This window comes from Vespa mandarinia, chromosome 11 (assembly GCF_050613455.1).
Source record: "Vespa mandarinia isolate Hongniang chromosome 11, ASM5061345v1, whole genome shotgun sequence".
Taxonomy (NCBI): domain Eukaryota; kingdom Metazoa; phylum Arthropoda; class Insecta; order Hymenoptera; family Vespidae; genus Vespa; species Vespa mandarinia.
The window spans coordinates 5,306,822-5,325,755 of record NC_140820.1 but is presented as its reverse complement, the minus strand read 5'-3'; the positions used below and the strand labels follow the sequence as shown (position 1 = coordinate 5,325,755).

General features: G+C 28.3%; 5 protein-coding genes across 11 annotated transcripts; 2 read left to right on the top strand and 3 right to left on the bottom strand.

The window, feature by feature from the left end:
• Positions 1–3,209: 3,209 nt before the first annotated feature.
• On the bottom strand, positions 3,210–5,351 carry Amacr (Alpha-methylacyl-CoA racemase). Of its 3 annotated transcripts, none has more exons than XM_035865782.2 (5): positions 4,991–5,351; positions 4,704–4,845; positions 4,454–4,597; positions 4,102–4,348; positions 3,210–4,024 (listed from the first exon to the last, which is right to left on the bottom strand). In XM_035865782.2, exons 1-5 carry the CDS (start codon positions 5,096–5,098, stop codon positions 3,517–3,519), a joined length of 1,149 nt encoding a protein of 382 aa, XP_035721675.2. In that variant the 5' UTR covers positions 5,099–5,351; the 3' UTR covers positions 3,210–3,516. The 3 variants fall into 3 exon arrangements, with proteins under 3 accessions (XP_035721675.2, XP_085516262.1, XP_085516263.1); XM_085660136.1 differs by having other exon boundaries at positions 3,210–4,019; positions 4,112–4,348; XM_085660137.1 differs by having other exon boundaries at positions 4,767–4,845.
• Positions 5,352–5,437: 86 nt separating this feature from the next.
• On the top strand, positions 5,438–9,344 carry LOC118441423 (uncharacterized). Of its 2 annotated transcripts, none has more exons than XM_035865774.2 (9): positions 5,438–5,768; positions 6,114–6,334; positions 6,445–6,722; positions 6,829–7,147; positions 7,226–7,612; positions 7,686–7,921; positions 8,177–8,558; positions 8,629–8,985; positions 9,054–9,344. In XM_035865774.2, exons 1-9 carry the CDS (start codon positions 5,726–5,728, stop codon positions 9,189–9,191), a joined length of 2,361 nt encoding a protein of 786 aa, XP_035721667.1. In that variant the 5' UTR covers positions 5,438–5,725; the 3' UTR covers positions 9,192–9,344. The 2 variants fall into 2 exon arrangements, with proteins under 2 accessions (XP_035721667.1, XP_035721668.1); XM_035865775.2 differs by lacking the exon at positions 5,438–5,768 and adding an exon at positions 5,858–5,911.
• LOC118441430 (N-acylneuraminate-9-phosphatase) lies at positions 9,334–10,767 on the bottom strand. The gene is made up of 2 exons (XM_035865790.2): positions 10,410–10,767; positions 9,334–10,279 (listed from the first exon to the last, which is right to left on the bottom strand). The coding sequence occupies exons 1-2, from the start codon at positions 10,765–10,767 to the stop codon at positions 10,092–10,094; spliced, it is 546 nt and encodes a 181-aa protein (XP_035721683.2). The 3' UTR covers positions 9,334–10,091.
• A 1,494-nt stretch (positions 10,768–12,261) lies between these two features.
• Neurochondrin (neurochondrin) lies at positions 12,262–16,235 on the bottom strand. 2 transcript variants are annotated; one of them, XM_085660133.1, is made up of 2 exons: positions 16,094–16,235; positions 12,262–15,158 (listed from the first exon to the last, which is right to left on the bottom strand). In XM_085660133.1, the coding sequence occupies exon 2, from the start codon at positions 14,740–14,742 to the stop codon at positions 12,493–12,495; it is 2,250 nt and encodes a 749-aa protein (XP_085516259.1). In that variant the 5' UTR covers positions 14,743–15,158; positions 16,094–16,235; the 3' UTR covers positions 12,262–12,492. The 2 variants fall into 2 exon arrangements, with proteins under 2 accessions (XP_085516259.1, XP_085516260.1); XM_085660134.1 differs by having other exon boundaries at positions 12,262–15,145; positions 16,094–16,229.
• Positions 16,236–16,490: 255 nt separating this feature from the next.
• Positions 16,491–18,922, top strand: LOC118441428 (protein FAM50 homolog). 3 transcript variants are annotated; one of them, XM_035865786.2, is made up of 6 exons: positions 16,491–16,605; positions 16,680–16,758; positions 17,429–18,160; positions 18,292–18,446; positions 18,556–18,668; positions 18,756–18,922. In XM_035865786.2, exons 3-6 carry the CDS (start codon positions 17,503–17,505, stop codon positions 18,877–18,879), a joined length of 1,050 nt encoding a protein of 349 aa, XP_035721679.1. In that variant the 5' UTR covers positions 16,491–16,605; positions 16,680–16,758; positions 17,429–17,502; the 3' UTR covers positions 18,880–18,922. The 3 variants fall into 3 exon arrangements, with proteins under 3 accessions (XP_035721679.1, XP_035721676.1, XP_085516264.1); XM_035865783.2 differs by having other exon boundaries at positions 16,499–16,718; XM_085660138.1 differs by lacking the exons at positions 16,491–16,605; positions 16,680–16,758 and having other exon boundaries at positions 16,888–18,160.
• The last annotated feature ends 12 nt before the right edge of the window (positions 18,923–18,934 follow it).

The window sequence follows — 18,934 nt, the reverse complement described above, 5'->3', positions numbered from 1 at the left end:
ATATGACTTCAGCGATACGTACAGATAAAATATCAACTACGAATACAAGCAGGAAATACTGTCATCACCATGCGTCTATCGTATCGGTACATAAGCTTGTTTGGTTATTCTTCACTAACGCATGATATAACAATTGATTTTATGTGAATTAGAGTAAGTAGTTTAGCAGACTGTAAAGTCAAACAGACATAATGTCTTACATGTATATCATTCTTCGATATTAGCTTATGTCTCCATTCCAGTGATCCATCCAGTGATCTATCCTAAATACGACGTCGATACGCATTTGTTTCACGATAAAGAATAATAAATATAATTAACACATATGACAATTAATATATAAATTTGCGAATTTATAGAAATGATCTTTGAATTTAATTATATCTTATCTATTTGCCTGTAGAAGTATTATGGACAATTTAAAGTATTAGTACTTTAATGTTTAATCAGAATTAGATTGAAAGTATTTTGAAAATACATTGAAATATCCAGCCACCATTTGCCTGATAGTACTTGCATTGCGTTATTTACAATTAGATTTCAATATATCATAAGTATTATCGACCTAGGTCTCATTACGTGGAAGTTGCTGCATGTGAAGACCCACGAGTTAACAATGACTCTATTTTACCACGTTCGTGAGGTAATCTAATCGAATTTTCGAACAAATCAAATAAAATTCCTTGTAAGATTTTTAATCGTGCCTACCAATAGGAGCGCAAATGTTTTCCTTATTCTTCCCATATTCTCGTATAAAAATCAATGATGAACGCAGCCATTCGACGATACATCGGATTCATTCGATCGCAAATGAATCTATCCCTCGATGATCTCTCGATGATCTTTGAAAGATAAAAAGAGAAGAGAAAGAAGAGAAAGAGAAGAAATATGAGATAAAGAAGAGAGACGAAGAAAGAAAAGAAAAAGAAATTGAAACGTAAGCGTACGTGACAACGATGAAACTCGGAACGAAAAGTGAACATCATTGAATATCATTTCACTCGACCAAAATCGAGTTCAATTTTTCTCTACTGAAAGAAGAAGACCTATCCGAGAGTTCATACCAAAGAGCCCAATTCTAAGATTCCCACTCGAGAATTCTATACAATGCTGAAACAGCAGTCTGCACAAAGGTTCACGTCCATGGGTCCAAACGATGAATTTAATTTAATTGAACTTAAAAAAAAGTAAAAGAAAATGAGAAATTCTGCATACTAATCAAAAGAATTATTATAGAAAATGAGAATTCGATCTTTACACGTCATAGTACAAAATAAAACTAATTCCATAATCGTCAAAGTTAAAAAAGAAAAGGCTCGTTTATGTTTATATTGCACAAGGTCAACAATCCTGAGATTAAAGAGATTAAAATTTTTAAGTATTAAAATTGTATATTAAAATTATTTTAAGTTTCTCCTTCGTTTCCATCATTTTAGTGTTTAAACTATTGCTTAAATATTAATTTATTATACTCCGCGTACATTAGAGGCTTTAAAATTGATTATAAAATTACCGAAAGTATATTAATAAGTTATCACGTTTAGAAAACGAGGATTTCAATTTTTACGCATCGTAATACAAAAAAAAAACTAACTCCGTAATCAGTCAAAGTTAAGAAAAATTGTGTAAATATGTTTATATTACACAAGGCCAACTATTCTAAGATTAAAATTGTTAAGTATTCGTATTTTAAATTAAATATAATATAAGTTCCTCACGCGTTACAATCTTTATAACATTGGATATGAATTTTCTTAATTTTATTATAAAATCTATCCCGAGAATATGGAGTGACCGAGTATACTTTTCTGTACGAGCATCGTGAAACACGTTTCTTTACAATTGGAATGCTTTAAAAATTCTACTAGATAATTGCTACTTCATACTCCACAAATATATTCCACATTCAATATAGAATATGGTAATATAGAAATCAGTAATAAGGATACGAGCTTTTCGCTTTAGCCGCAAATTTCTTGAGGCGCCACAGTACAAAACTTTTTCTTCGCAAAAAAAATATCAAAAACAATATTTACGCCAACAATGACAAAACGTGTAATTCATGATCGATTTTAATGACAAGGTCTCATTTTAAATACAAAAGTTTAATTTAGGACTTCGTTTTCTCGAATTTTGGAAAAAGCTTTTTATTTGTTTATAAGCTATTCTCGAAAAAAAAATATCATTTTTTAATACGATTTTGTTCAGAAAAAAAAGCTTTTTCAAAAATTTCAAAAAGTAAGATTCTAAGTTAAATCTTCGTCTTTAAAATGAAATCTTGTTGATTAATTTTATATTTTGTAATTTCGTTTTTTTTTCCCCCAGAGAAATATTAATTGTATTTTTAAGCAGCTAACTTCATTATAAATCATATTGTTATATATTTTGATAGTTAACATTTGAAGGTATACTTGTAAAGAATTCTGTTTGATTATTTTTTATTGGTGTCTTATCAAATGTGGAGAATTAAAAGCAGTATTTTCGGCATATTTTGTCTGTTTATTACCAAAAAAGGTAAAAATATTGTTCAAGTAAAGAAAAAAATTATATGACCTATATGAAGTAGATGTCTTATTAAAATGCCAGTGTTAAAACTGATTTGTAAAATTTTATTTCGTAATTTTAATATCAAAGATGCATCACGTTCTAGAAGACCAATTAAAGCTGATAAAAATAAAATAAAGCTATCAATTGAAACAAATCATAACAACACGAGAAATTACTATGAAATTAAATTTGTCGAATTTGACTATTTATGATCACATGAAACGACTTGATTTCGTTTCAATGCTGGATATATGGAATTTACACATTCTTAAAGAGAGGTTAATTCTATCCCATTAATATTTGTGATTTACTCCTTAGACATCAAGTACTGATCCATTTTTAAAACAATTAATAACTGCTGAATAAATAAAGTGAATAAATAATGGATAGTCTACAACAATAATAATTCGAGTCATTATTGTTTGTTTTGGTCTTTACAAAATTTCTTAAATGGTAAAACATTCTTCAAATGAGAATGTCAAAAATCATTTCAATCAGTTTTTTTTATGAGCATAGAATTATATTACAAGCAGAAAAATGTTAAAAGATATTGAGTCAAAATGGTCAATATATAATTCAATAAAATATTTATATATTATAAGAAAATTGTTTCTCATTTTCACAAAACAAACAAAAAAAAAAAGAAAATAATTTCCGAACAACCCAATATATTGTATTTTATTTTTTTTTAATACATACTTTCCATTTAGTTGGCGTAAATCATCATAACATCAGGCATAAAAAGTTATAAAAAATATATTTTTATTGCTTTTATCCAACTATTGAATTGGCAACTAAGTGATTGCGGATTTTGTCGATAGATGGACTTTACACTTTCGGCAATCACTTAGTTGCCAACTCAATATTTGTCAATATTATTAAGTACTTATTGAATTGTATTGAAATATATTATTATTTGTAATATTATTCAATAACATATATTAAATTTATTGTAATTATAGGATAGCTTTATAATTTACACTGAGATAGACTTTGTGTAACTATCTTGTTTGTTAAAAAATTATCTATCTCTTTAGAATTAAATCCTAATTCAGTAAGAATTTCAATACTATGTTCTCCTTGTTTTGGAATTTTACGAGTGGCCATTGAGATACCAGGTGTACGAGATAATCGTGGTGCAGGATTTGGTATTACACAATTATCTTCTGTAACTTTGAAAGTTTCATTTTCTTTATTATGTGGATGATGAGGTGTATCTTTTAAATTTAAAATTGGTGTTACACAAGCATCCACACCATCAAAAATAGCACACCATTGAGCCTGCGTTTTTGTTTTAAATATATCAGCAAACAATGCATGATTTTTATCAAAATTTTCAAATTGTGGTACTTCATCCTCAGATAAACCAAGTTTCTCTAACAAAATATTATAAAATTTTGACTCAATAGCACCAACTGCCATATAACGTTTATCCTTTGTTTCATAAGTATTATAAAAATGTGTGCCAGTATCTAATCTACAAGAATATGTTTTAATTACTATAGATAAATTACAATCCCATGATAAAATAGGAAAAAAAAATAGTATCCTCACAAATTCTGACCACGTGGGTTACCCCAAAGAGCATCCATTAACTGAGACCTAAAGCACCAACTTCCTAAATATGCTGTACCTTCTACCATAGAAGCATCTACAACTTGGCCTAAGTTACTACGATTACGTTCAAAAAGAGCTAAAATGATACCTAAGGCACACATTAAACCACCACCAGCAAAGTCAGCAACTAGATTAACAGGCGGTGTCGGTTTCTCTTTAGCACGCCCAAGTAAAGAAAGTAAGCCTAAATGAAAACAATTCATTTGCTAAAGCAATAAAATATATAACAACTTTGCAAAATAAAAAATATTAATATTTATACATTTGGAAAAAAAAAATATATTAGTACCTGATAAACCTAGAAAATTAATATCATGACCTGCCATATCTGCATAAGAACCTTTTTGCCCAAATCCAGTTAATCTGGCATAAATAATCCGTTTATTTATCTGCATTATATCATTAGGCCCAATTTTCATTTTTTCCATGACACCTATTACATAAATTGTATTAAAAAAAAAAAAATTATATATAATAACAAAAAATAAAAATAGAATAAAAATTTTATTTTTAGATTTATAGAAAACTATATTATTGACCTCTACGAAAAGGATCTATTATTACATCAGTATGACTACACATTTTCTTTAAAATATCTGTACCCTTCTCTGTTTTCAAATTTAATGCTATAGATCGTTTTCCTTGAGCAACAAAATCTGGAAATGTCTGGAAATTTCCAACCTAAAACAACAAGAATATATAATAATAATCATAATAATAATAATAATAATAATAATAATAATAATAATAATATTTATAGCAAGTAAATAAACTCATTAATATAGTAAAATTGAAAAATATTCTTACTTCAATCTATTGTACTTACTTTATCTACTTTTATTACAGAAGCTCCAAATTCTGCTAATAACATTCCACAAAATGGTGCTGGTGCAAGTCCAGCCATTTCAATAACATTTATCCCCTTTAATGCCATGTGTAGTCAAAATTAATGTTATTTTGTTAAAATTACTTTATTACTAAAAAATGGTTATCCAATAAAAATAATTATTTTCACTGTAATGTAAGTATGTCTTCTTGTTGCCTCCAAATGTTAGCTGAGTGCGATATTCAATATACTTCCTTTGCCATACTGGTAGAATATGAAATATACAGTATACATCTAATATGCATCTAATTAAGATACAAAAAATACACAATATATACTATTTTGAATACATTTTTCATTTATTTACATATATAAATAAAAAATGTATTATGCTTGAGTATGTGTGTGTGTTTGTGTAAGAGATATATATAGTATAAGGTCATGCGTTCTTTTCCGTTACTAAGCAACGTGATGACGTATTTATAGTACAGTCAATCTTAAATAGAAAGAAGAAAGATTTTACTTTTTCTTTGCCTGAAGCAAAATTATTCCAAATATGACTGAACATTTTTGAACAAAAGCTTAAATATTTATCAAGACTCTACCATAGTGCTAAAATTTATTATTTACAATGGATAAAGCATAATTTAAATATATTTTATTTTATATTATTTGAAAGTTTAAAGTTTAAAACAGTGTTTACTTGAAGTTAATTATATATTTCAATTAAAAAAAATGATACGATTTCACAACAGCGAAATTAATCTCAAAAGCAGTGGTACGTATAATGTATTTATTATATTCTTCATATAATAGTTTTTGAGTCTTTTTGTTTGAGTACCTATATATAAGTATTCTTTTTTGCATGCATGTATATTCCAAACCTATGACGTTCCAAATGTTCCCTGAGTTTGGAGTAATGTGAGTCTTAATTTTTCCAAAGCTATTTGCCAATATATAAATTTGGCCATATTTTTATTATTTACAAGTTAATATGTATATTATATGAAGAAGCAGAAAAATGCTTTTAGTTTATCACAATACACCAAATGAGTTCTATATGACATAAATATAAGAATTTATATAATAAAAAATTATTGTATATAATTATTTTTCTATTTAGTGTATAACCTGGCTGGAGAAAATTATTTTGAACAGTTGTCTGCCTATAACTCTATGCGATTTCACATACGTCGAGTTTTGTTAGCAAAAAGTGTTGTGGATACTAAAAATAAAAAATATATAAATAATAAGAAAAAACAGTTAAAAGTACAACTTCCCAGGAGATTCAGTTTAGATAATTTTGTTGACCAATTGGCTTTTGATACCAAGCATCATCCTATGGTATGTTCATACATTTTTCAATGTGTGTATATATATTACAGAATATATTAATACAATATACTAAATATAAAATTGTTTAAATTTCTTTGATGATATTATATTAAAAACAGGATATGCTTCGGATGAATTTAGATAAATATTCTTCACATTACGCAAAAGAAGTAAATTGTGAAGTATATCCATGTAATATAAACAATATAGATATTTCACGATTGAAAATGCAAGCTACTGATACCGAGAGTAACGATCAAAATATTTATCAAAATCATTCAGTGCCAAAATCAAAAAAGATATTATCACAAAGTCGACAAAAAACTACTGGAAAAAAGCATATCAAAGACTTGAATTCAAAAAAACATAAGCAACATTTACAATGTATCATTCAGAGGTAAGATATTAATTTTGATTGACAATCAGATTTAAGTAATTTCTTGTAATAGCCATAATAATATTCGAATTGACATTAAATGTTGATTAGAATTTTCTTTAAAAAGAAAATGCAGGTGTGATGAAAAACCAATTTATGTTACCTGTGAAAATCCTTTCAAATCACCCACAAATCTGTGTCTTTCTGATTCTGATACAAGTTCCAATTCTATTGTACAAGAAGATCATACTTCTTCGTCATTATCAAGTCCAATACAAACTTATACACGTAAACATACAGAAATTCAAGCGAAAGAGGATGCAAGATACATTAAGTTTGCTTATGAGATTACCAAAGAAATTATTAAAAGTGGTATATATACTGATAAAGAACTGAATGAAATATTTAAAAAACATTTAAAACGATATAGAACTACACTTGATCTGGTAAATATATGCCTATTTATATAAGTTGTAACTTTAAATTAAAAAATATATGAAAATCTTATTTTATTTCTTATATAGCATAGAATGTTAAAAGAAATATATCAATTGAAAACTTTCTTAAATATGTCAGAAAAATCTGATGAATCGGATGATGATGATATAGAATTTTTTAATATAAATCAAATACAGCAACATGAAATCAGACCACCAACCCCACCAAAGGTGCTGGATGAGAATAAAGTAATAGGAAAGTTATTATCCTATCAAAAATTAATGGAAACTCAATGTAATAAAAAACCAAGATGTAGAAAGTCAGTTGTTTTGATTGATGCAAATCCAGAACTCCTTGTAACAGAGCGTGATGTGCTTACATCATTATTAGAAGTTGGCATAGATCCTAAACAAGCAGAAAATATTTGTAAGAGTTTACAGAATAAGAGCATGGAAACAGTCCTTAACAATATGGTATAGTTTTCATAATCTATTTTGTTACATTATATTGCAAAACTATTTTTAACAGATAATATAAATTTTATAGGCAGAATTAAACATAGAAACATTTTCTAATAAATCAGAAGATGTGAATTTTCAAACAGAGAGTACAACTTGTATAGAAATGAATGAAGATGAATACGAAGATTTTATTAACAATGAGATATTGAAAAAAGAGAATAATAAGAGCTCAACCACTGATGATCTTTCATCAAAACAAGATGAAATAATCCAAACACCGCGAAACCCAGTAACTCTACTCAATGATAATTATACAGAGCCGTAAGCTACTTTTATTTTGCTTCATTATATATTTCTGTAAAAACTTGTAAAAATGCGTATAAAAATTTCAGTTTATTTTGTTATCTGTAGCAAACAGAGCAGCTGATAATATTTGTTACTCTGTATATAGTTAACAAATAAGTTTATGTTTTTGTGGTGTAAAATATATTGATATTGCGTTAATTGTATATACATTAATTATATTAGTGTATGTAACAAGTAATTGTAAAATTATAAATAAAATTTATGCACAAGAATGTGCTCGACATTTTCACGATTACACCAAGAAGAGCCATTGAATATTGCGGATGAGATCATTCAAACAGAAGAAGTACAAATAAGTGTTGGTTCAAGAAAAAAAATAAACAAATTAGGAGTACACATAACAGAAATGTATGAAGAAAAGAAAAAAGTTATAAATGAAAATATGCAGATTCCAAGTATTGTTCAAACTGATGTCCTCGCGTGGAGTCGTGACAAAATAGCTGAAATCAAAGCCAATACATCACATATTACTGAAAATAGACCAGAAGAAAAAAATGGTTATGAATATCGGATACCGATAACTAAATCAACACAAGAACTTTTTTTAAATAAAAGAAAGAAATGCCCAAACAATTCTCGCATAAACGATCAGGTTTATTTTATATTAAGATATAAATTATAAGGGAAAAAAGAATGCATAACAAATATTGATGATTTTTTAGACAAGGCCAACAACACAAACGAAAAAATTTAAGAAAGAATCAACTTCATCAAAACCTGAAAATTCAAAACCTGTTGATAATAATAAATCAATGAGACGTACCTCTACTAAACCAACAAAAGGTGTATCGCCAAAAAAAGTCAGAGAATTAAATAAATTAGTACCAATTTCTAACAAGATGAAAAATTCTAAAGCAAAAGAAAAAATTAATGAACCAATTCAAAATTTATTGCCATGCGTTTCAAATACTTGTGGTATCTGTATTACGAAATTGGACACGTATAAAAGAAAAAATTCAAAATGTATTACTAAGGACGAGGAATTTGAAAACCATATAATACAACAAAGAATTGAAAAGGTGAGAAAATTTAACTCAGATGTAAAAACTTATTTTTTTTAAATCATTAATAATTTAACATGATACAGGAACTAGATGAAATAAAGATGAATGTATCAGAATTAAATAAATATGAATCAGTAGCTAACGGAGATATAAAAACTTCTTTAAATGAAATTGAGAAGAATGACAAAGAAAAAATCATAAATGTAAATGATGTAACATAAAATAAAAACATCTTTATAAGTTGCAATCATCTATAATATAAATATTGTATGTATACTTTATGCTTAAATATTAATGCTCTATTTTTTTTATATTTCTGTAAATGTTAAGGACCGTTTAATATTTACAAAAGATACACTTACATCATTGCATACATATTTATTCTTTTATATTTGTAAGTGTAGTATTACAGAGATTCCCATTGTTTCGAGAATATCATGTGAAACTTGTTTTCCTTTATTTTTTTTTTCTTTTTTTGTAATAAAAATAAAATATACAGTAAAAAATATATGTCTCGCTTGTGTATATACATACACATAATTTATCTACAAATAATTACACGATGCACGTATAAACGTGCAAGTCCAAACAAGTATGCACAGTTAAATCACTGTGGAACACGAGTATACTAATATTTTATACATTGCAAATAAATTTTGTATAATAGTCTATTTGTATCTATTCAGAATAAGACTTGCTTATTCCTTTCATTATCACACTCGGGTTGTTTTACCCCCAAGTTCATGACTATATAGGTCTATTTGTGCACTGTGCTTTGTACATTCGTTACATCTCTTTTTTTTTCAGAGAATTCGAGATACAAATACTTAAGTATCATAATATAAAATACAATTTTCAACTAAAACATTGTAGATACTTAATAATGCTTAATAATTAAAAATGGTAACCATAAAAGAAAATAATAAGACAGTATTCGCCAAAGTACACTAAAGAGAAATAAAACAAGATCTGTGATATTCGATATATGCAGGCTAATGACTGTTATTTGTAATATCTAACACAAACTCAGTTAGCTATTAAAAATATAACAAGTCACTTTTGAAATGTATATAACTACACTATATACCATAAAAAAGAAAATAAAAGCATTCAATATTGCATTAACTGCCATCAGAAGCATTAGAGGAAGTATCTTCAAGTTCTGGAGCACCTGGTTTACGGTTCAATATATTTGAAATATCCATTAAACGTCTTACAGTAAAATCTGGTTGTGGATCTTCTATAGATAAGCGTGGTTTATCTATAGTAGGTATCCATACAGTGGCGCCAAAGCCTGCTTCTATTCCACCTAATTTATCAAAACATATTATTAATAGATTTATATATTAAATGTGTTTTGTTTGTACAAACGTGAATTATTACATGAATTATTAAACATGTAGATATTTGATGTTTTCTATTATACATAGATAACATACCTAAGATATCTGTTTCTAATTTATCACCAATCATTATACAATTACTTGGTGTCACATTAAGAAACTGACATGCCTCTTCAAAAATTCTTGCTTCTGGTTTTTCCCATGGCAAGTCACCTGATACTAAAATAATATCAAAGTATTGTTCTAATGAAAGCTTTCTCACTTTCTCCCATTGCGCATTTGATGGTCCATTCGTGATTAATCCCAATAAATATTTTTTTCTCAACCGACGAAGTAATAAGATTGTATCAGATTCTAATGCCAAATATTGGTATCTTAAATATAGCCAACGTTCGTAAATTTTTTTGGCTAAATATGAAAACTTTTCTCCTAATGCTTTATTCCATAATATCATTCGCCAGGCATCTAATGTGCACGTGATATTATCTGGACATTTTCTGAAGAGCTTCAAATATGTAGTTGTAACTTTTATGGATACTTCTTCAGGAATTCCATATTCTTGTGTCAGCTCCTCGGCCAGCTAAAGATACATATATAATGTCACTGATTAGATTTAAATTTTTCTTTCATTTTTCGTTTCAAGTAATGTTAAGAATGATGAATGAAAATGAAAAATGAGAGGAAACTAAAGGATAACAGTGATCACCACATTCAATAAATTTCTGTTTATAAAAATACTTTCATATTACATTATAACACTTGTTTTATTAAACACAAGATGTTATAATATATGACAAATTAAATTATTAATTAAGCAATGTAATCATAAATAAAGTATAATTTTTTAAAGTGGATAAAATATTGAACGTGGATATGTACAGTTTAAAAGAGACTTCACAGGATCAAAGGACAGAAGCGATCATTTAGGAGTATAGGACATTAATTCATATTAATGATTACCTAGAAAATGCATTGATTCATTGAAATACTCGAGCCGATTAGTGGACACTCGAAGTAGCACCCGCGGACGTTGCTGTAATCACAACAAAATCAGTTGTGCCAACAACAAATTTATGATGCTCCAACTCTATAAGTTGTGGCTATAAGATTTCTGGATACAGAATCACCCATCCATTAGATTAAATAATAATTAAAAGAGATTAGATATTCGACCACAACTATAAGATACGTTTACATTCATGTTTATAATGAATGTTGTAATTTGCTTTCAGAATCAATAAAAAGAAAAAGTAAAGATAAATCGTAACAGCATTTACTTTAATAAAAAAAAATGTTTGTCTCATGTTACAAAGCTGTAAATATATATATTTCTCTTTAATGGTAATTTTATTTTTCTATTTCTATTATTACAAAATGAAAATTAGGAACATAGATATTGCAATATCTTTATATGTATGTATATTGTTATAAATTTTATCTTTTTTATTACACATTAAATTTATACCACAAACCATATTTACTATATTGTAAGTATATTGTTTCTTTTTATATATACATTTTTCTACATATATTTTCTAAAAAATATTTAATGATAATTTATACAGATTTTTGTAATTTTTTGTTACCAATATAAAATTCAATTTTATTATTTCAACAAGATTATATATATATATAATATTATAAAAAGTTTTTATTTAATAACATAACAAATTACATCTATAAACAGAATATAAAAAAAAATGAATGAGTAAATTAAACATATTCTACAAATATATGTATATTCATAGTAAAAACATGTAGAAAAGTTTGTTTTTAGAAAATCCTGTTTGTTTTCTGATGCCAAAGACAAACTATTTCCAGATACATTAATATCTAAATTTACATTCGAATTACGTACGTATAGACAATTTTGATGAATAGACAAATTCTTAAGAGGTTCTAGAGTTTCAGCTGAATGAAAAGTTCTTGTAAGTAATGCAATCAAATAGTTGTTTATAAGGATATAATTTTCTCATCATTATAATTTAATGTTATAACTGATATATAATAAAATATTAAATTTTTTTAAACATTTTGCAGCACTTTATATACATAAATTATTCGAAGTAGAATACAATAAATTTATAAATTCTATTTCTAATTGTACAAAGCATATAGGATCTTGCAAAAATTAATAAAAATTACTTTTAAATAGATTAAAAATTATTAATCAAAAATTTTAATCTCCAAACAAGTGTTTTCCAAGTTCCATCATACGATGATTTCTGCAAACTGTCAATGCTCCACATTTTTTCAAAACTGCTGCGACACCCTGATCTGCCTGTACCAAATGACATAGTAGATCTTCGAAGGCAGATTTTACATTTGGTTGTAAACTACCTATTTTAACTTTTTTCAAAGTTTCAATAATTTCTTCTGCCCATCCAGATTCAATTGTAAATTGTGATAACCATGGTATTACTTGTAAAACTCCAGCCATTGTTTGCATTCCAAGAAACCAGAGCTCCATAAGTTCCATCCAACGTTCTTTATAGGACATAGCAACAACTAGTTCAGTAGGATCATTACTTTCATCTATTATATATGCATCCCATAAAAATCTAATAGTAGCTTGAATATAACGGCATATTGAAAAATCATTCTTTTTAATACGTTTTGCTTGTTGCTTTAATAATAAGAGTCCTAGGACTGCTAAATGGCCATGAAGAACTAAATTCTCTGGCATTTGTTTCAATTCTGGAAGATTATTGAAAATGAATTTCAATAAAGAAATATATATGGGAGATTCCTCTACTAATTTGGCTTCTAGCACAGTTATATTCATTAAAACATTGCATATAGAAACCATTGCTGTCCTTGAATCCTTCATTTCTTCTAAAGTTTGTAAATCCAATTCATCTGTTTTATCTGTTTCTTTCAATGCTTTTAAGCGTTCCGATCTTGGAACTGGTGGCTTTTTATAATGTACTATTGTCCAATGATAAGATAAACTTTCAAATAAGACTTCATCTTGTTTGTGAGTAAGTAAAATTTTTCTAGCATCCTCTTCTACTGCTAAATAACACAAAGCTGGTAAAAGTAATCTTAATAAATCAACTTCACTTAGTGGATCACGTGGTATAGATTCAACAGAGGATGATCCTTCTTCATTTTTGGTACTTCCACCTTTAGCACCTGCTTTTGCTTTTTCTGCAAGTTTTCTATTACGATAGGCATAAAATGTATCATTGGCTATTGTTAATACAAATGGCAATACCGCATAAACTTGTGGTCTCATTGCAGTTGTTTCTTGTGCTAGCCATGCTGCAAGTACTCTAATCATTGCACAAACGAAAATACGTTCCTTGATATCAGTTAATTCTTTCATTTTTGATACTGAATTTAATAGGCCAATAATAGCAGCAAAGGCACCTTTCAAAGCTGTATATAAAGATTGTTTTTCTTTTTGTTCTAGATCTAATTGATCTGAGATAATATACATAAGAGAAATTTCAAGAATTACAAAACAAGCTGTAACTAATTCGCCATTTGCAACAACAGTTTTAAGCTGATGACCCTCCAATTGCATTCTAACTTCTATTGATCCTAATTGAATTAACAATAATATAAGTATCTTTGGTTTTTCCTTATTTAACATGGTCCATTCAGCACCTAAGAGATCCATCATAACTGAAGCTAATTTCAAAGCTGGATCTCGTTGATTTTTCCCTATCTTTGAACCAAGAATGTCGCTCAATCCTTTGTGGATACTAAGAGGCCAAGATTCATCTTTTGCAGTCATTGATATCAATTCTTTTCTACAAGAAATCAATAATGCCTGCAAAATACTAGATAATTTAAATTTTCTCTCTGTGTGATCCGTTTCAAAATCACATGCAATTTTATTCATAATTGCATGGAAGGGTACTGTATCTGTCGCATCCCAAGCATCTGGACCATATCTTCCAACTAAAGTAACTAAAATGTCTAGAGCTTCGTCGGTTTGAAAACTTTTCTCCGAATAAATGTCACACATTTTAGATATTGCTTTATGTTCCAGGAGTATTTTTTGACCTGGTAAAAATTGTGCAATGCTTTGTAAGCATCTATAAGCTTCGCTAACAATAATTAACATGTCATCAGCTGCATCTTCATCAGCTTGAGAAATAATTTCAAGAAGAGCAGGTACATGTGTTATCATATCCGGATGGGATGCTAATTCTGGCTCTCCACAAAAGGCAGAAAGGATGGATAATGCTACTGATTTGTACACTTGTGCTGGACAATCGACAGGAACTGTATCACTTGATAATAATTTCTTTACAAATTTTGTACCAATGGCTTCAAATAGCATTTGTTTAGCAGCTAGATTACAATCCTTGGCATTTACTAATTTAGTTACCATGAAAAGAACTGCAAACTTTTCTGAGTCGGTATTAACCGACTTTAAAATGGCAACGCATTTTTTTACATCCTCTGGAATACTCATATTGTTGCTTTATTTGTATCAATGTATTTTAAATAAATATTTATATGTATGTATATATACAAAATACAGAAATATATCACTGACCACTTTTCACAAAGTGCATCGAATAACGATGCTCAAAAATTATAATATATTCATAAGAATCCACAGATTAAGAATGCTCTGGAGTCAGGCCTTACACGTACCACTGTCGAAAGGAAACTGGCATAGGAGCTTAGCTAGGACAAACACCTCAAGCACTATAGCCTTGCCCTTTGACACGTTCTCTCTTTCGGTATAAAAATAACTTCTTAGTTTCAATCTATAGTACGTACGTGTAAACGCTTTCGTGAAAAAGTTAAGTAAGCTTGCTTTCTTCTTTTTCTTCTTTTTCTTCTTCTTCTCTCTTCTTCTCTCTTTTTCTCTATCTCAAAAAACTAATTCTTTATTAGCCATATAATAACGTTGATTTGAATTTAATCCTTCTTATCGACGATATCAAACGATCGAGTTTGTAATAATTTCTTTTTATATATATATTTTTTTCTTTTTTATATAATTAAAAAATACTCAATATTAATTTTTTTTTTGTTAAGAATATTGAGCAATTAAATTTCATCAATTATTTTCCAATTGTCTCCTTTGTTTAAGACAAAACGATAACATTTGGAAATCTTCGTTTGTTCGTATCGTTATTCCTTTGAAGAAACTCTTAAGAACGATGTGCAAAAGTAAATACGTGGGTGGTATCCAAAGAAGAACGTTAAAAAACACGTTGCTTCGTTCGTAAGCACTTTCTGCGTCTTGCGCTTAGAAGACGTTGAGAAGATACCGAGGGGTAACGGCGCGGTACGTACGAAAATAGTCGTCGCGAAGAAAGTGCTATAACGGGGAGTCGGCTCGAATTACAATCGCCAAGGGGGACGTATCTATTTCGGGTATGATCCTCGTCGCCGAGAAGGGAGAACTTTCAAAGGGTAAAACGTCGCGTATCTTCCCGCGAAGCTTCGTTGCAGGAGCAACGTACATAAAACGAGACACGTCTGACCTCTGGCGACCTACCGATTCACTCTCTCTCTTTCAAATCTATACTATACGTAATTATATATGAATGTATCATTGAACGGTACGCATGTATACTATGTGTATATATATATATATATAATATATATATGCTACACCACCGAACGCACATCATACATACATACACATGCATATATATATATATTATATATATATACACAAATATATTATACAGCATAGATAAAATGAAAGAATGAAAGAGACGGAATGAGAAAAGGAAAGGAGCAAAGATAGTCTCCTAAATATAAATGGTTTGAAACATATTATATACATATACATATATATATACCTTTCGACAGGTTCGACTATCAGCTTTTCTCGTTTCGATGAGAGTATTGTCCAAATCGAAGAAGATAGCATTTATGCCAGCCAAGCGAAAATTCTTCGTACTGAAAGTCGCCATTGTATTTTAAAAAGGATGCGTATTCTGTACAACCATGCGTCGGTGAATTTGCCAATTAATTTCACTTGATGACTAGCGCATATGAACGCTCGAACGGTCGTCCGCGTTTAACGGTTTTCTTCCCGTCCTCTTTCTTTTCTCTCTCTCTCTCTCTCTTACGTCTTTCCTCCTTCCCACTTTTTTTTATCCTCTTATCAAATGGACGTCACGACGCGCCACGTTCGATTCGCCACACAAGCTTTCCTATTTCCCCTACTCCCATATTTTATTATTGTGATTAGATCGTGAACTTTCTGCGGCTAAGACGTCATCATTATATCATTAATTCTTGATCTCGTGATGCATGTTTACTTCATATTATATATCACTTACAGCGTAGTAATTGTGAACTTTGATTTGTACGTACTTTGAAAACAACGGATCATTTTATCAAGTAAAAGAAAAATAAAAGAAAAAATATTTGCTTTTCAAGGCATTGTTCCAACGCGATTGATTCACGTAGTGACATCTGGTGAAATATCAAAGAATTTTGTTAATATATTTGACAACTGGTAATATTTTTCTTAAACTTTAACTTTTGTCGATTTGTCGTGATAACAATTTAAATAATTAAATTTTCTCCAAGTACAATATTAATAATCTGTAATAATACGTTTAAATTTATATAAGTTTCATAATAATAGAACAATTTATTAATCTTTTTATATTTGGTATAAAAATGGCATATATCGACTGAATCTTAAAGAAATATCACTAAGCGCTGGTTGTTATATATATATTTATCATCAGTAACTTTTATTAGTTCTCAAAGAAATCGTAAGGTGTCCCATAATTTCCGCCCGATAACTATGATTTCGACTATTTTGTGAACAGTGTAGTTTTCACTTTCTTGTTGTGAGGTCGTATAACCTATTTTGTACGATTATGTATCAAACCTATATTATTCAGTATTAAGAATCTCTATTATTAGAAAAAAAGTAAAACAAATACTTAATGTGTTTGATTAACAAAACATAATACTATTATTGTGAAATTTTAAAATGTGTTCAATATAATTTATGTTTACTTAGCTTAAACAAAATAAACAGTGAATTTAAGGCCATTGATGCCTTTAATGTCATATAAAATTAAGATAAATTAATTTTAGGATAATTTTTGTATTTATGATAAAGTTATATTTGAAAAAAAAAAGACGAAATTAACAAAGTATCTTTATCATAGGTCTGAAAGTATATGAAGATTTTGATATAAAAAAATTGATTATTAATTACATTAATATATTTTTGTGAATAAAAATGGCACACTATAAAGGAGCTGCCAGTGAAGCTGGCCGTGCGATGCAACTCATGAAAAAACGTGAGATTGCACAGCAAGAAATAGAATTGCGAAAAAAGAAAATAGAAGATGACTTGAAAATTCATAATATAGAAAACAAATTTGCCACGCATTATAATGCTGTGGAACAACAATTAAAAACATCTACCATTGGTCTTGTTACTTTGAATGAGATGAAAGCTAAGCAAGAGAATATAGTAAAGGAACGTGAAAGGAAACTTGCACAAAAGGAACAAGAAAAGGAACAAGAAAAAGAAAGAGCACTTGCCGCAAAACAAGCAGAGAAAAATAAACAAAAAAGACAAATACAAGCATTATCATTTAATTTAGATGAAGAGTCTGAACAATCAGATGAGGAATCTGATGCAAAATCTGATAAGTCAGAAAAATCAAAGAATGAATGTTATGGTCCGGTTATAAAAAAAATTAAAAAGAATCCTGATGTGGATACGAGCTTTTTACCAGATAGAGAAAGAGAAGAAGAAGAAAATAGATTAAGAGAAGAATTACGACAAGAATGGGCTCAAAAACAAAATGCATTAAAAGAAGAAGAAATAGAAATTACTTTCAGTTATTGGGATGGATCTGGTCATCGACGTAGTGTAATTATGAAAAAAGGTAAATGTTTATATACATTAAAAATATTATAAAATTGTATGAACCTATGATTGTTTAATATTGTTGTCTCTGTATATTTGTAAATTCAATAGAAGTCCATATTAATTGTTACTAGTTTATACTATTTACAGGTAATTCAATTTATCAACTCCTTCAAAGATGTCTGGAAGTTTTAAGAAGAGAATTTAGTGAGCTTAAAACTGTAATGGCAGACCAATTAATGTATGTCAAAGAAGATCTTATTTTGCCACATCATTATACTTTTTATGACTTTATTGTCACCAAGGTATTTTATTTATAAATAATAAAAATATTGTTTAATTACTATAGTGTATGTGTTGATAGGTGGATATGTGAACACTAATATATATATTATATATTTTTATTTATTTCAGGCAAGAGGGAAAAGTGGACCACTTTTTACATTTGATGTTCATGATGATATTAGAGTTATGCATGATGCTTCTGTTGAAACGGAAGAATCACATGCGGGGAAAGTCTTATTAAGGTATAATTTTTCTGCCTTTAATATATTTATAATAAACTAAATATTATGAATATAAAAATAATGATTATAATTTTATATATATTTTAGATCATGGTATGAAAGAAATAAACACATATTTCCTGCCAGCAGATGGGAACCTTTTGATCCAACAAAAAGTTATGACAAGTATACGGTTTCGGATAAAAACAAAAAGAAGGATTTAATAAAATAATACATTTTAAATTCTATAGGAGATTGTAAAAATCAAGAAAATATTATGTTTAATG

Coding starts and splice junctions, on each gene's coding strand:
- Amacr (XM_035865782.2), bottom strand. CDS start 5,098: ATGGCATTAAAGGGGATAAATGTTATTGAAATGGCTGGACTTGCACCA. Junction 4,598..4,703: donor AATAGATCCTTTTCGTAGAG/GTCAATAATATA, acceptor TTTATGTAATAG/GTGTCATGGAAAAAATGAAA. Junction 4,025..4,101: donor AACCCACGTGGTCAGAATTT/GTGAGGATACTA, acceptor ATATTCTTGTAG/ATTAGATACTGGCACACATT.
- LOC118441423 (XM_035865774.2), top strand. CDS start 5,726: ATGATACGATTTCACAACAGCGAAATTAATCTCAAAAGCAGTG. Junction 7,613..7,685: donor AAACAGTCCTTAACAATATG/GTATAGTTTTCA, acceptor TAAATTTTATAG/GCAGAATTAAACATAGAAAC. Junction 7,922..8,176: donor AATGATAATTATACAGAGCC/GTAAGCTACTTT, acceptor TTTATGCACAAG/AATGTGCTCGACATTTTCAC.
- LOC118441430 (XM_035865790.2), bottom strand. CDS start 10,767: ATGATATTATGGAATAAAGCATTAGGAGAAAAGTTTTCATATTTAGCC. Junction 10,280..10,409: donor ATTAGAAACAGATATCTTAG/GTATGTTATCTA, acceptor TTGATAAATTAG/GTGGAATAGAAGCAGGCTTT.
- Neurochondrin (XM_085660133.1), bottom strand. CDS start 14,742: ATGAGTATTCCAGAGGATGTAAAAAAATGCGTTGCCATTTTAAAGTCG.
- LOC118441428 (XM_035865786.2), top strand. CDS start 17,503: ATGGCACACTATAAAGGAGCTGCCAGTGAAGCTGGCCGTGCGATGCAA. Junction 18,161..18,291: donor TAGTGTAATTATGAAAAAAG/GTAAATGTTTAT, acceptor TACTATTTACAG/GTAATTCAATTTATCAACTC. Junction 18,669..18,755: donor GCGGGGAAAGTCTTATTAAG/GTATAATTTTTC, acceptor TATATATTTTAG/ATCATGGTATGAAAGAAATA.